The 13,323-nt window shown below is 37.9% G+C and overlaps 2 protein-coding genes and 1 long non-coding RNA gene across 5 annotated transcripts in view; 2 read left to right on the plus strand and 1 right to left on the minus strand.

The window, feature by feature from the left end:
• Positions 1-5,652, plus strand: part of ecm2 (extracellular matrix protein 2, female organ and adipocyte specific) — a 28,149-nt gene extending 22,497 nt beyond the window's left edge. For both annotated transcript variants that reach the window (XM_044349895.1, XM_044349894.1), the window contains 2 exons: positions 65-278; positions 3,144-5,652. In XM_044349895.1, the coding sequence (XP_044205830.1) occupies positions 65-278; positions 3,144-3,312 (383 nt within the window). In that variant the 3' untranslated portion in view covers positions 3,313-5,652. The remainder of the gene's footprint in view (positions 1-64; positions 279-3,143) is intronic.
• The window catches only part of LOC122981255, a 571,779-nt gene that overhangs the window by 244,366 nt on the left and 314,090 nt on the right, over positions 1-13,323 (plus strand). The window lies entirely within an intron of this gene.
• LOC122981249 (centromere protein P) overlaps positions 1-13,323 on the minus strand; it is a 115,740-nt gene that overhangs the window by 27,741 nt on the left and 74,676 nt on the right. The window lies entirely within an intron of this gene.

Raw genomic sequence — 13,323 nt, forward strand, 5'->3', positions numbered from 1 at the left:
GTACACTACAAAAACAGGGTCATGGTCTCCCATAGTTACACTGTTTCCTTCAACACCTCCACAGGTTACGTCTTTGCCCACATGGAACCTGGTATAGAGTACGTCTACCTCTCCTACAACAAACTGGATGGTGAAGGAATCGAATCAGAGTCATTCTTCGGCTCGTACCACTCCATGGTGGAACTGTGTATGGATCACAACCAGCTGGTTACTGTGCCGTCTGGCATCAACGAGATGACCAACTTACACTTCCTCAGACTAAACAATAACAAGATCAGGTATGAAGCCACCAAGGTTTACCTGGGAGGACAGTCTTTTGAGATATACCTCTGGGCTATAAATTTGGGCTATAGAAATGATGGCTTGACTTCACTAAATTATTTCTTGAGATATTGGAACATACTGTGTTCCCAGATCTCAGCAATTAACTAGATGAGTACAACGTTGTCAACTAATACAAATGATTGACAAAACTATAGAAATAAGACACATGTTGTAATAAACAGGAGCTATCATTTAACTTATACTATATACTGGCAATGTCAATAATTGGTTTGTTTTAATGTTTTAACATATTTAAAGGCATACTATGCAGGATTTTCCTAAAAAATAAGTCATTTGTTTCAATCATCACTTATGACCCACTAGAAGTGTGTGCCATTGTATTTATCTGCAGAGACCATGCCCTCTGCCTGTATTTTATTATTTTGCTGTGTTCGGGATGTTTCTGGGTGTTGACCTTTGGGCAGTTGGTATGTAGCCCCCAGCCAAACAGTGCAGAGGGTGTAAGGTCAGGACTAGTAGTGTAGCGACCAGTTTACATCGCGGTCTCTGTCTCTCTCCTCTTCTCCGCTCTGCTCTCTGTCTCTGTGTCATGGATGTATAAAGAGCTGCAGGTCTGTGTGTCTGCTTGACCGAGGGCGGGGCTGAGCTACACACACACAGAGCAGAGAGGCCACAGTGGACAGAATGAAGCTGCATTCACACAAAATCCGGCAATGTGGCACCATCCTGAAGGGATGTTCGGAGGTGGAGGCGTGTTTATTTGTGCTTTAGAATGTAACCGCCGTGAAACAATCAGAAAATAACGTTTTATTTATGTGATTCACGGCTTTGTTCTCGCCAGCGCCGCTCGCTCTCTTCATTCACTGTCTAATTCGCTCAACCACCACTGCTCTCTCTTGCTCACTGAGCTGATGAAGAGGGGCCAACTTTTAATGCTGTATGTTTACAAACACCAATCAACAAATCCTGCATAGTATACCTTTAAAGCACAATGAAAAAAGAGACAGTTTTATTTCTACAAACTACTAACACAAAACTCAAGTTGCAAAAACAAATGGAGGCCATTAAAATAAAACAATAAGACCAGGTGATTAAAGACAGAGCTAAATGAGAAAAATTTAATGTAAAACCTTTAAGACCAACAACCATATGTCCCACAACAGTCCAGAGCCTGACCAGACAACTGACTCATTCATCACAACCTGCCAGATGATATTATAGCTGAAAGTTCACCGGACGGAGAGTTGTCTTGACAACAAGAAACAAAACAAGTTGATTCATGTTTCCACCTGGGAGTCACCCTGAATTACCTCATTACTCACTCACAGGTCTACGCACGGTACACAAAGTTAATCCAGGTTGTGGCATTTATATAAAAGTAATATAATAATTAACATTGCACTATGCTCCATCTTCACTGCCAAGATAGCTGACACTTGAAGTGGGAAATTGTAACCAGCCTCCAAGCAAATGTTGCAAATTATTTTAACATACTTATTTTAACATACTGTATGTGATACAGTACAAGCAATAACAATAATTGAAACTGAAATAGTAAATAAAATAAAAGAATGAGAACCTGAAAGCTGAGAATGTAGGGTTACACAACATTTTTAAAATTTCCTTGTGTGAAAATCAAACGTGCACATGACATTAAAATAAAATAAATAAAATAAACAAATTCACTGCAGGAATGTGTAAACATTTTGTTTGTTTAAGTAAAACAGTTTACATTCTGAATATTCAAATAAGAGGTCAGAAAAAAAACAAAATAAAACAGAAATTATACAAAAAGAGGGAAAAAAAAAGCAGCAAACAGTGAGGAGTGGGAGCTATGTATCTGGAAAACAACAGGATGGAGTTGAGGGAGAATGTGTTGGGTTACATTAAGATTTGAAGTTGCGCCAATTTGCAGCGCCATGGGCAAATTTGCATCTAATTTAGTCTTATCATCGACTTTGTATGCAAATGGTTGAAGTTTGGAAATGTTCTTTAGAGGAAAAAGATTGGAAGAAGTCCGACTCTAAAATCACTCCCAGATCTGTAATTTGTGTCTTAATTTATGTGGACAGACAGCCAAACTTTGAATAGAGCTTCTCTTGTTCTGCTTTTCATCATACATGTAGAATTTAATTTTTTTTTGCTCATTTAGTTTTTAACACATCCAAATACCAGCGACACAGGCAGTATGAACTGGGGTTATAAAATTAAATGAAGATATACAATTGTGTATCATCAGCATAACAGTGGAATTTGGCATTAAGATGTCGTCCATGTTTCCTTAAGGAACTCGATCATCAGTATTAAGTGTCTGCAACACAAAATCGGCTAGACGGTTAAAAAATGTTCTTCATGACAACCATGAACAAACCCAGTCAAGCACAACACCAGAGAGACTATAAAATATATTTACATGATAAAATAGAAGTTCTGATTGAATTTTAGAATTCATTAGCAACTGCTGCAGTCTTTTCTATAATGACTGCAACTATAAAAGCTGAAACAAATAGTCAATGAGTCATTTAGCAAATCGACAGAAAACTGGCATCTATTTTGATAATGAATTAATTGTTTCAGTCATTTTTTATTACTGAGTTCCAGTGTCTCAGTTCTGCTCTTTGTCTTATGTGATAGTATACTGAATATCTTTTGGGACTGTTGGCCACACAAACATCTATCCTAAAGAAATTACATTAGGCTTTAGGAAAAATTTATCACTATCCTCTGACATTTTGTAGACCAAGTGTTTAATGGATTTTTTGTGGAAATTGTCAGATTAATTGCAATTATGAAAACCTTTGCAGTTCTAGTCCTTGAAAGAAATGTATCTAACTGCATTATGATGCAATGTCTTATAGGAGTATCCCTGATGAAGGCATCTGTGACGCAAACCACAGCGGAGACTCCACTCTGGTGGCCCTGAGGCTGGAGAACAACTACATTGACCCTCAAAAGGTCTCACCGACAGCCTTCTCCTGTGTACGCTCCTCCTCTAGTGTGGTCTTAAAACCCCAGCGAACCAAGTGACTGGAGTCCACACAAAACCAAAAACTAAAAGACACATGTTTAAACCCCCAGAAACATAGAGGCAAAGATTTTGGTTTTTAAACCACCAAAAGAAGTCAAAACCCAAGATAAAACATATAAGTTTATCCTCACTACAGTAGCTTCTTTTAATGTGACATGTTGAAAATGAAATAACATCCACAATAAGAAGAACGTTAGACAGAAGTTTGCAGGTTGAACATGGAAAAAACTGGATTCAACACAGTTAGTTCTGACGTATTTTGCCTTATGGGAATGCATTCTCCTTTTATAGCCTTGAACTGAACCTGTACAAGCTGCATGATTTTTTCTTTTTCTTCTCTGGCCCTAATACACAGTTTTAGGTCTGGTAAGTTGTTTTGCTTTCACCTGGCCAACCTTTAACTGGTATGAAGATGACACAACACCTTCAGATTTCAAAATCAAACTCATCTGTCTCATAGTAAAATGTTAAAATGGAAAGAATTCCTGCACGATACACCGTAAAATGAAAACGCTAATAAAGAAATGGAAAGAATTCTGTGAAGTGAGACCACAAGCCCAACACATTACTTTAATAACCTCAGCACCTTCATGTTCCATTTCTCAGTTTCTTCCAATGGCTTCTTTCATAAAGACTCAGACATGGAAAAGGAGTGTGAGTAGTGAGATCACATGTGACACATCCTTCAAGCTCTTTGTGTTAAAGATTAAGGACAAGTTAAAGGATTACGTTAAAGCGAGCACTGCTGGAGAGCTCATCCCTCTAATAGATAAAGAGACAGATGTTTTAATGAAATGTCTGCTCATTCATCTTTTCATTCTTTATCTGTCCTTAAGTAAACAGAAAGAAGACAGTAACTTCCTTTTGTAAAGTTAAGCTGGATTTACACGTATGCTTGAGGCAAAGGGTAAATGGGAGTCCCGCTGTAGATGCCTATAGCTTCAATTTTGATTTATAGTTCAGCGTTGGATTTCACCCATTGATGGCGCCCCCACAACACTTGACAGATGTATCGCATGTGATCAGGCCATATTTGCTTTAATTATATTCCCCACAGTAACTGTTTCACTTCACTTCATGATATACAGTGACGATGGAGTTACACTCAGGTAATTCGACTTCACCTTTTCCCATTTCTGAATAGGAGACTTTTACTTGCAGTCACTGTGTTTACATTGTTTCGTTCACTGTTGAGCGGGGATCACAGTGAGCAGAAGGTTTGCATTGGAGATGTCTTTGAAAGATGTATGTTCTTGAACAGGAAAAGATATCTGAACCTCTTCAACTTCCTTAACGTTGTCTCCATTATCAACAATCTCTGTTAGAAACTTGTAGGAAAAAAAACACAAGTAGCCAATCACAGTTCTCCTGGTCACCATATGGTATCTCCATCGCCACTGTAGCCCTGAAGTGTAGTTCTACTTTTGAGGAGGCGCACGTCAGCTCCGAGGTAGCCTATGATATAAATCAAGCTAAGTCTCTGCTATAGTTTCATGGAGTTGGATACAGCTGGACTGGGTGGTCTGAGGAAACGCAGTAAATTCACTGTAAATTCACATTTTCTATTAATGATCTCTTCAGTGTTCCTCAACACAGAAACACAAGGGTCTCCTGGATAATTTAACCATACTATAGGTCTATGCTTATGCTATAACTATCGACCTGTGTAACTGTAATGTTATGTATTACTAAGTCAACGTCAGCACTGACAGTGAGCAGAAGAAGGCTTCTGCAGATTAGAGAGTACAGCCTTTATGTTTGAACGGGGAATGCGGATTGTGGATATTTCAGTCAGTTAAAAACTTTTTTTAAAATTTTATTACAAATACCAGAAATGTTTGAATAAGACTTAAAAATAATATTTCAACATTTAAATCAAAATATATCTGCCCTTCACTTTGCTCTTGGCTGGCCAACATGCATAAAATATATGACAAAATGTTTTTATTTGATGTGTCAATAATCATAAAACTACAGTTTAACACAATGTTATGATGTAGGATTTAAATAAACTTCACTATGTTCCCATTACTGCCTGATTGATGAAGTCCCACTTACATTTACTACTTATATGAATAAAAACACAATAGAATTTGCAATTCACTACATTATTAAGATAAAAGGATAATTATGTCAACAACAGCACTGGTAGTCATGTTCATTATGTTTCAAATATAAAGCAATAAGGTGCAGATGACTGCATATTGACTAAACATGTACTTCTTGTTGTTGTTGAGATGTGCATTAACCAACCCTTTTTGAAGCTTAAAAATAAAGTTGTAAGTGGTGTCTGGTGGATAAACTATGTAATGAGGACACCATTTCTAAATTACCTCAAACATATGTTTGTAATGTCTATTCATTTTTGGCAACTAATCTGTAATATGGTAATGTCATCCGATTTTTTGGACGGACTTTACATTTCGTCAGATGCTCATATCCGCACCACCCAAAATTTATGACCATGGACTGCTGACAACACAAATGGTTCTTCTTGTTGTATAGAGGTTGACATTTTTATTTCTACTGTGTGGAACATGTACACCGACACCCAATATAGTGCAGAACCACATCCTCAGCCGTCTGCATCCGTTTTGTAATATATCAGGGCTCCTGCAGCACTGATAATGACTCCACAGATGTTTATTATCTAGTTTACAGAACCAAGCAGATTCAATCAATGTTCTCCCCACCAATATAACTTTATGAATTGTGGGACAATTGGAGTGCTGATAACTGCTTCATAAATCCCCTCTACAGTAGAGTGAATTCTAACCCCCAAAATTTCCAATAAATGCAAGATTTAGTGAATCTTATAAACCATAGCCTGATAATCTGGGAACAGCGTCAATGAGCACAACACCAGACCTATTTGGATTGCAGGAAAAACAATCAGTGATGTGAATGGTGACTCAGAGGTCTGGAGGCAGGAGACATAAGCCTCATATTTCCATCTGGAGCACAACAGAACACCTTGAGTTTTTTCTTTTTTTAGGATTAGATACATGTTGACACTGAATGCAAATACTTAACCTGTGAGGTGCATGAGTCACATATCCAAACAAAAGGTTTGATTACATTCCACTGGATTCCTTAATTCCTTTCACTGTCAACACATCCTGGATATTTAGGAGTACCTTCATTTACTTTTAAGATATTAGCTTAACACTTTAGGCCCCAGGGAGGAGGTGGAGCCATTATGTCTATTAAAGAATGAGTCATAATAAAACGTGGTGATCTTTGCATCACATGCCTTCTACCCTCATGTAATAAACATTCAGTGAAAGCTGTAATTATCAGAGCAGTAAAAGCCAACTTTATCATAATATTTTCCTCTGAAAGCCTGAGGTTCAGGATCATTTATTACAGTACAAGACAGATCTAAAGGATGATTGGAACAGAGAGACCAAAATGTGCAGAGAACAAAAACCTCAGCTCCTTCTCTGGTAAGAAAAATTGGAAATATTAGACAATTATATGCAGACAAAAATAAATCGAAAAGTAGAGAAGCAATAAAAACAACAATCAGTAATGTCTGGTCAGTTTCTAGATGCATCTCATCATACAGCACTTGAGCTGGAAAATTTCTCCCAATGAGCCGAAGCTCAGAGATCAAAGGTTTCTCTTTAGAAAAGAGAATTTCTCTCAACTGCCAACATGAACAGCTGCTGCATTCATCAGTCTCACAAATCAGACACATGAAGGAACAATCGAATAGTCACCAGTCACACGACATCTTCAATGTTTCTCAGGATGAGGACATATACCAGAGGTCATTTACAAATTCAGCCTGATGTATCCTGCAAACATTTTATCAGGTACAATTAATCAATATCAGTATAATTTTTTGTAGTTTTGGATAAGACTTTTCAGACATTCATCTGATCTTTACTTTTTTCCTCATGTGAATTACTGGATATTCCTACATCTGCAGCCCTCTACAAGCTATTCAAATAAACCTGTGGGAAAAAAAGACTGCTTGCTTGCTTGTTGACAAATTTCACATTTTTGCATGTTCAGCTAATCTGCTATGCAATGACTTTTTAGGTTGTGAGAGGAATTGCAGATACTTGTAATTATATTAATCGGAAGTGTACCAAACACACACTGTGGTCTAATAATACAATTACCATTATAGGTGCAGACTACTCACAATGACTGGTGTTTCTAGAGTAAAGACTGTTTACAGCAAGTTACTTTTTAGCTACTACTGTGTCCTTTTACAGTTATTAAAAACTTAATGGGCAGGATATGTTTTGTTGGTTAGGTCACTATGGAGTAACTTTCATTTTGAAAGTTGTTGTGTTCTTGTTTAACGTACATTCCCAGAGCCAATTAGGCCAGCACACAAGAATGATGATGCAAAATGAAGGACTGTACTCTGCATGAAACCATGGATTGGTTGAAACAAAGGGGGTTTGTCCAGCTACACCCAGATGGTTAACTCACTGCTTTGACACTGCGTCCAATCTTCTATTTATTTCACTTACGTGATGTTACTTTTCTACCGATATTGTGAGCCCACTATATGATCTCATGGGTGGGTGTTCAAGCTCCCAAGCCCCCATGGATGCCTATTTCCAATATTTAGAATTATCAGATTAAAAAAACAAGAACAAAAAAACCCACTATGATATGAATATCAGTATCAGCCTTAAAAATTCCTGCATTAGGTAGACTCATGGTGAGGTGAGGTCATGGTGAAGTCTGAGGATGGTGAACAGACGTCTGTTGTGCAGCCGTTCTGTAACACTTCCAGCAGCAGGTAACATACTGAGCAGAAGGGTCATAGCTCTGTTAAAATGTTTCCTGGCAACAAGACGTTCCTGTGGCACTAAAGCATCAACAACGTGAGGCAATTCCTTGGCACTGTTGTCCTGCATGTTGCCCCGGTGACTCAAAGCTTTAAAGGCTCAGATGGAGGAAATTCTCTTTAACACACGAGCACAACAAGCTCCCGCCAGTCCACAGCCATCACAAACAGACTTCTAATGGGTTGGAAAGAATGAGATCCTGAAGAGAGAGACATCCTGACCGACTCCCACCAGGAACGTAGACCATCTTCCATCAGGAAATAATCTCTAACATTTAATTTGCAGCTTGAATACTGTAATTCCAACAATTACGCCATAGATTTTTTCACTACCACAAACCAAATTCCCTCTTTGGACTATTAAAGCCACTGAATTAAATCTTTCTGTGGCCGACCAGTCAGCTGAGAAGTATGAGGTTTTCATGCATGCAGATCCCCCTTAACAGAGGATGACGGCACGACAGAAGTCCTGCTCCAAACAAAAGTTCAACATTTTAAAGGTTGCAGTTCAACTTCAACAGATTTTCAAGTACGTGACGTGCATTGATTCCAATCACTGTCAAACAACACCATGATCAGAACATTTTAGCAAATCAAAATGATAGGGATGGAAAAATATGTGACAACACAAAAACGTGATTAGGTAGTCCTGTTGCCCGTTTGTACTGTGAGAGAAAATTGAATAGTAGGTTATCATTTGATGTATTTCTTGTATATATCATACATGTTACCAATAATGTTATTAAGTTCAGTTTAGTGTTGGTTCCTCTGTGTGTTGTGTCTATTCTAAACTCAGTTCTTTGCTGTGTAAAATGAGACAGTTGAGTGTTTAACATTTAGTTCATTCTGTTGTACTTTTTTCTGAGCGAGTGGTGACAAACCACAGTTATGCAGATTTCTATGTGTCAATCTGATAAGCCTTTGGGGGATAGTGTTGTTTGTTCTTAATTTTAAATGCTAGCAATGTAATTTTGTGATGCTACTTGGTGCATGCTTGTGTACTGTCATGTATGGTTGTATAGAAAGACTGTTCCTAGGTTAGTTAAACTCTTGACTTTTGTTTCTATGTGAGGGATGTTTGCTGACCTGTAAGGTTAGTAAACAGATGTTTCAAAGTCTGTACATCAGTATTTAAAGGACTGGCTGAGTGCCAACTTTTCAGACAAAGAAAAGCTAGGTGGTATCTTTGTCTCCAGAAATATGATGCATTATACCTCTGATTGTATTATTTGATGACATTATTTCATAACCTGACAATGCTCTCTTTGTGTGTTCATTGAATGATGAAGCAATTTTCCACTACAGTACTGCAGGGAGTGAAATCATTTTTTGGAGGTGAGGAGCAGAAAATGGTAATACAACTCAAAAGGTCTAAAATAGAGACGGGGAAAGCTCCAACAGCACAGAAATCATTGTTGTGGTAGAACATCGGCTACAGAAATCTGGAAAAAATAATGAAGGGCAAGACAATAATCCCCTACTCAATGGCACGACAAGACCAACCAACACTCACGCTACCAAAGGGAGTTGATGAGGATACATTGAAAAATCTGCCTGGGGACAACACTACAGAAAATGTTTACTAACCCTCTACCGTCTGCTAAAGAAATATCAAAAGCAGGTGCACTTTTCTTGGATTTTTGGGCACTTTTTCCAATTGAGCTGGTTGCTAATGCATTCAGTCCAGTCATTTTTCTGTCCTGCAATGGCTCAGACGTTATATATTATTAATACTATTTGCTCAGTTAATACCTATTAGACCCATTCTAAGAGTTTGTTACTTTCACTTCTATTCTGTACAGTCACACATTGTTGTCATTTAATTATTTTTTGCATCAAATATTGAACCCCATATTCTATATTGAGTTGTATTAAGAAAAAAAGCATATCTGGTAGCAGTAAGATTTGTTATCATTTTGAAATGTCAAGAAACAAAGAAATAAATACACTTATATGATATATTATGAAAGCAAAAAAAGCAAATCATAGAAAATGTTTTCTCTTTGTGTGCAGGTGAAGGTTTTGTCATGATGGCAGCGCTATAGGAAGGTTCATAATAATTGGGAATCATTCTCTGAAAACTGAATATTCACAGCAAGTTCACAGATTATCAGACTCTACTCTACTGTTTATCCATGCAAACAGTATAATAGGATATGCTGTGAGGCTAGTGGTCCTTACAATGTAGAACAAAGCCTGTGTCCTCTCACAGTGTGCAGAAAACTCCCTTGCAAGTTTACATCAGGGTCCAATCAGATCCTTGCAATGTTTGGGAAAATTGTATCCTTTAATCTTAAAGTCTGGCTCATAACAGGGTATTGTTTCAGCAGTGCTATGAAGCTGTGATTATGAGGAACTGGAAACGAAGTCTGAGGTCTTAACAGCAGAATAATAAATGTAGACTTGCTTACACATCAGATAATAGTAGCTTACACTGGACTTGTATTCTGTGAGACAAGGCAGATAGGCTAAAAGCTTGTAATTTTAACAGCTCAGCTAGGTGTTGAAATTTGTAAACAGTGAAGTGCTTGTTTAACTTGTCCAATTCTTGAACACCTTGACAAGAAACTCTTTCATGGTGATTAGGCAGCTCGCTCACTGCTGGTGAGGTCAAAATGTTGTTTTAATGATGTACTGCTGATGCTTTTTCTCTTTTGACCCAGCTGCAACTTTGTTCTTTACAAATAAAGTTTATTATCATCATCATACAGTTAAGTGGTGTTGACTAATTATTGCTGGTTAAACATCAGTAATACTTTTTAAATGATTACTGCAGCCAGGAACAATATTGATTTTAGCTAACCTGCATTTTGGCAGCACTCAGAGCCCAACTTACTATCACTGTAGTTACACATGGAAAACAAAAGAAAATAGACTTGAAGAGTGAAAATACACTTTGGGTTGTGTTTACGTGTGCGTTTCATGAGTGAAACGAGAGCTAATAAACAGCCTGTGTAGACAGCTGTACTGATTAGAGTATCTGTTCAATCAGACGTGTGCGAGACGGATGACTGGAAAAAAAATGTAGCTGAAACGCCTCTTATTTAGACATGCCATTAGATTAAATCTTTTTCAGAGGTCTTCAGGCCATGATAGGCAGCATTTACAGTGACATGTATACCAACAACATCTAACAGAGAATGCAAACTAGTCCCAAGATCAGAATTAAACAAAATATGATTATGACATAAATGAAATGGCCAATTAGAATAATAAAAGATCAGATCACAAAATACCTCAAGTGCCACCTTAAAAGCCTTCCAATCTACATAAATAGGACCAATCTAGTGCCATAAAACAATAAATTAAATATGGCAAACACATTTATATTCTTAAAAAACCCAAACACCTAAGAGACTATCTCACTGCAAAATATTCCAGAGAGATAACGTGAGGTTACATAACAGGTCTTTTGCCTCATTTAGTGCAGACTGTGGGAAATGTTAATACACGAGTTCGGCAACAAAGGTCAAAGCCGTTTGCACACATTTTAAAAAGTATTTTGGTCAGTCATATTTGACGTGTTTGATGGCAGAGAGTATAGAGGTGAGGAGGGATGAAATGCAACAAAGGTCCCCGGCCAGATTCAAACCAGAGACCTTTTGATTTCTTGGTCAGCATCTTTAACTTCTAGGCCACTAGCACGGACGCTTACACATTTTGATGATGGAAAGTGAGGACTGTACGAATGCCTTAAGCCTACAGGAGGTTAAAGAGGAACAGCAGACTTGGCAAAAGTACAAGAAACAGTGAAGAAGAACGGGAGTCTTACTGTTTGACTTGGTGCTCCATGATATACAAAGCTTGTGTACAAAGCATGTAAGCACAGAGAAGATGCATGCTTGAACAGGACATCCCAATAATCTAGCATCCGGCAGTAAGTAGAAAAAACTCTCTGTGCCTTGGGAGGAGAAGTAGCCTTTGTTTGAAAATACAAATGGAATTTCATCTTCTTTCACAAGCTGCTGAATTGAGTCATCTGAGAATGATTGCTAAATATTTGAACAAGGAGACACACTCAGTAGTGTTGCCATGATCTGGAACAATAAGTGGGGGATAGATTAGTCAATGTCAATAGTTTTTACAGATATTGAGTAAACTGAAGTCTGTACAATTTTTATTCAATCCAAACAACATGTTGTATTAGAAATACTATTTCTATATCTGTTTTCCGGGAGAGGTGGGAACTCCTGGTGGATAAAAAGCTTAATTTTCTTTAAATCTTTTAACTTAGGAATTTCCTTCAAACATTACAGCATGTTGAACATGGGAGAGTTCGACAGGCTCCTTGTTGATGAGATGACCATTTACCAGATCTCTGATGGATTGGAAAATATGATTTCTCCACCGAGAAAATGCATTGAAACCAGAACACAGACCCGCCTCCCATTTCGGGTCGTCTGACTGCCAAACCAGGGCATATTTGGATGGTCTGGCTCTGCCATAAGTTGTGCCTCAGAGTGCCGTTACAGCTGGGCTCAGCAGAAAATACCAGCACTGAATGGAAAAAGGAATAGTATAACACGTGAACCCCCGAGGGAGCAATCTACTGTTAGCTTTTCCATTCTTGGGAGGTATTTCTCATTTTTATCTCAAACGTAAAGCTTTGGGGTTTCCTGTTGTGCCTCGTTAAGAAACACATCATGCAGAGCACAACAAAATACAAATAATGGTGATTTGATGTTGCAAAGTATCTCCTGTGTTTCTCCTCTGGCTCTCTTGTCTGTACTTTCCAATTAAAGAGGAACTCTAGTCAGGTCAAGTCAATTCTATTTATCACAAATTCCCCTTTGGCTTTACAATCTGTCCAACACCCTTTATTCTTAGAGCCTCTCTATAATAACACAAAGAGAAAGCTGTCAGTTCTCACCGACTCTGGTGTCAGCTTGTACCACTGTAAGTCAGTATGACTAAACTGCTGAAGACTTATCTGTCTCAACAAGTCTTTAAGCATTCTGGACTTTTTATTAAAACATTTTACCTGTGGGGTGAGATAATAAATAACTCCCAGGGCGGTTTCAAGAATTTTCTTGAAATAAGTGTCAATGTCTTGAAACAAGACAGAATAAGCCTTAGTTGGCTTCACCTACCTGCTAAAGTAATGTGTTTTTGACTTTCAGATATAGGTGTCATAACGATATAGATATATTGGATGACAGTGCTCTGTCATACTCTATTTGGCACTGTATTATTTCAA

This window comes from Thunnus albacares, chromosome 4 (genome assembly GCF_914725855.1).
Source record: "Thunnus albacares chromosome 4, fThuAlb1.1, whole genome shotgun sequence".
Lineage (NCBI taxonomy): Eukaryota > Metazoa > Chordata > Actinopteri > Scombriformes > Scombridae > Thunnus > Thunnus albacares.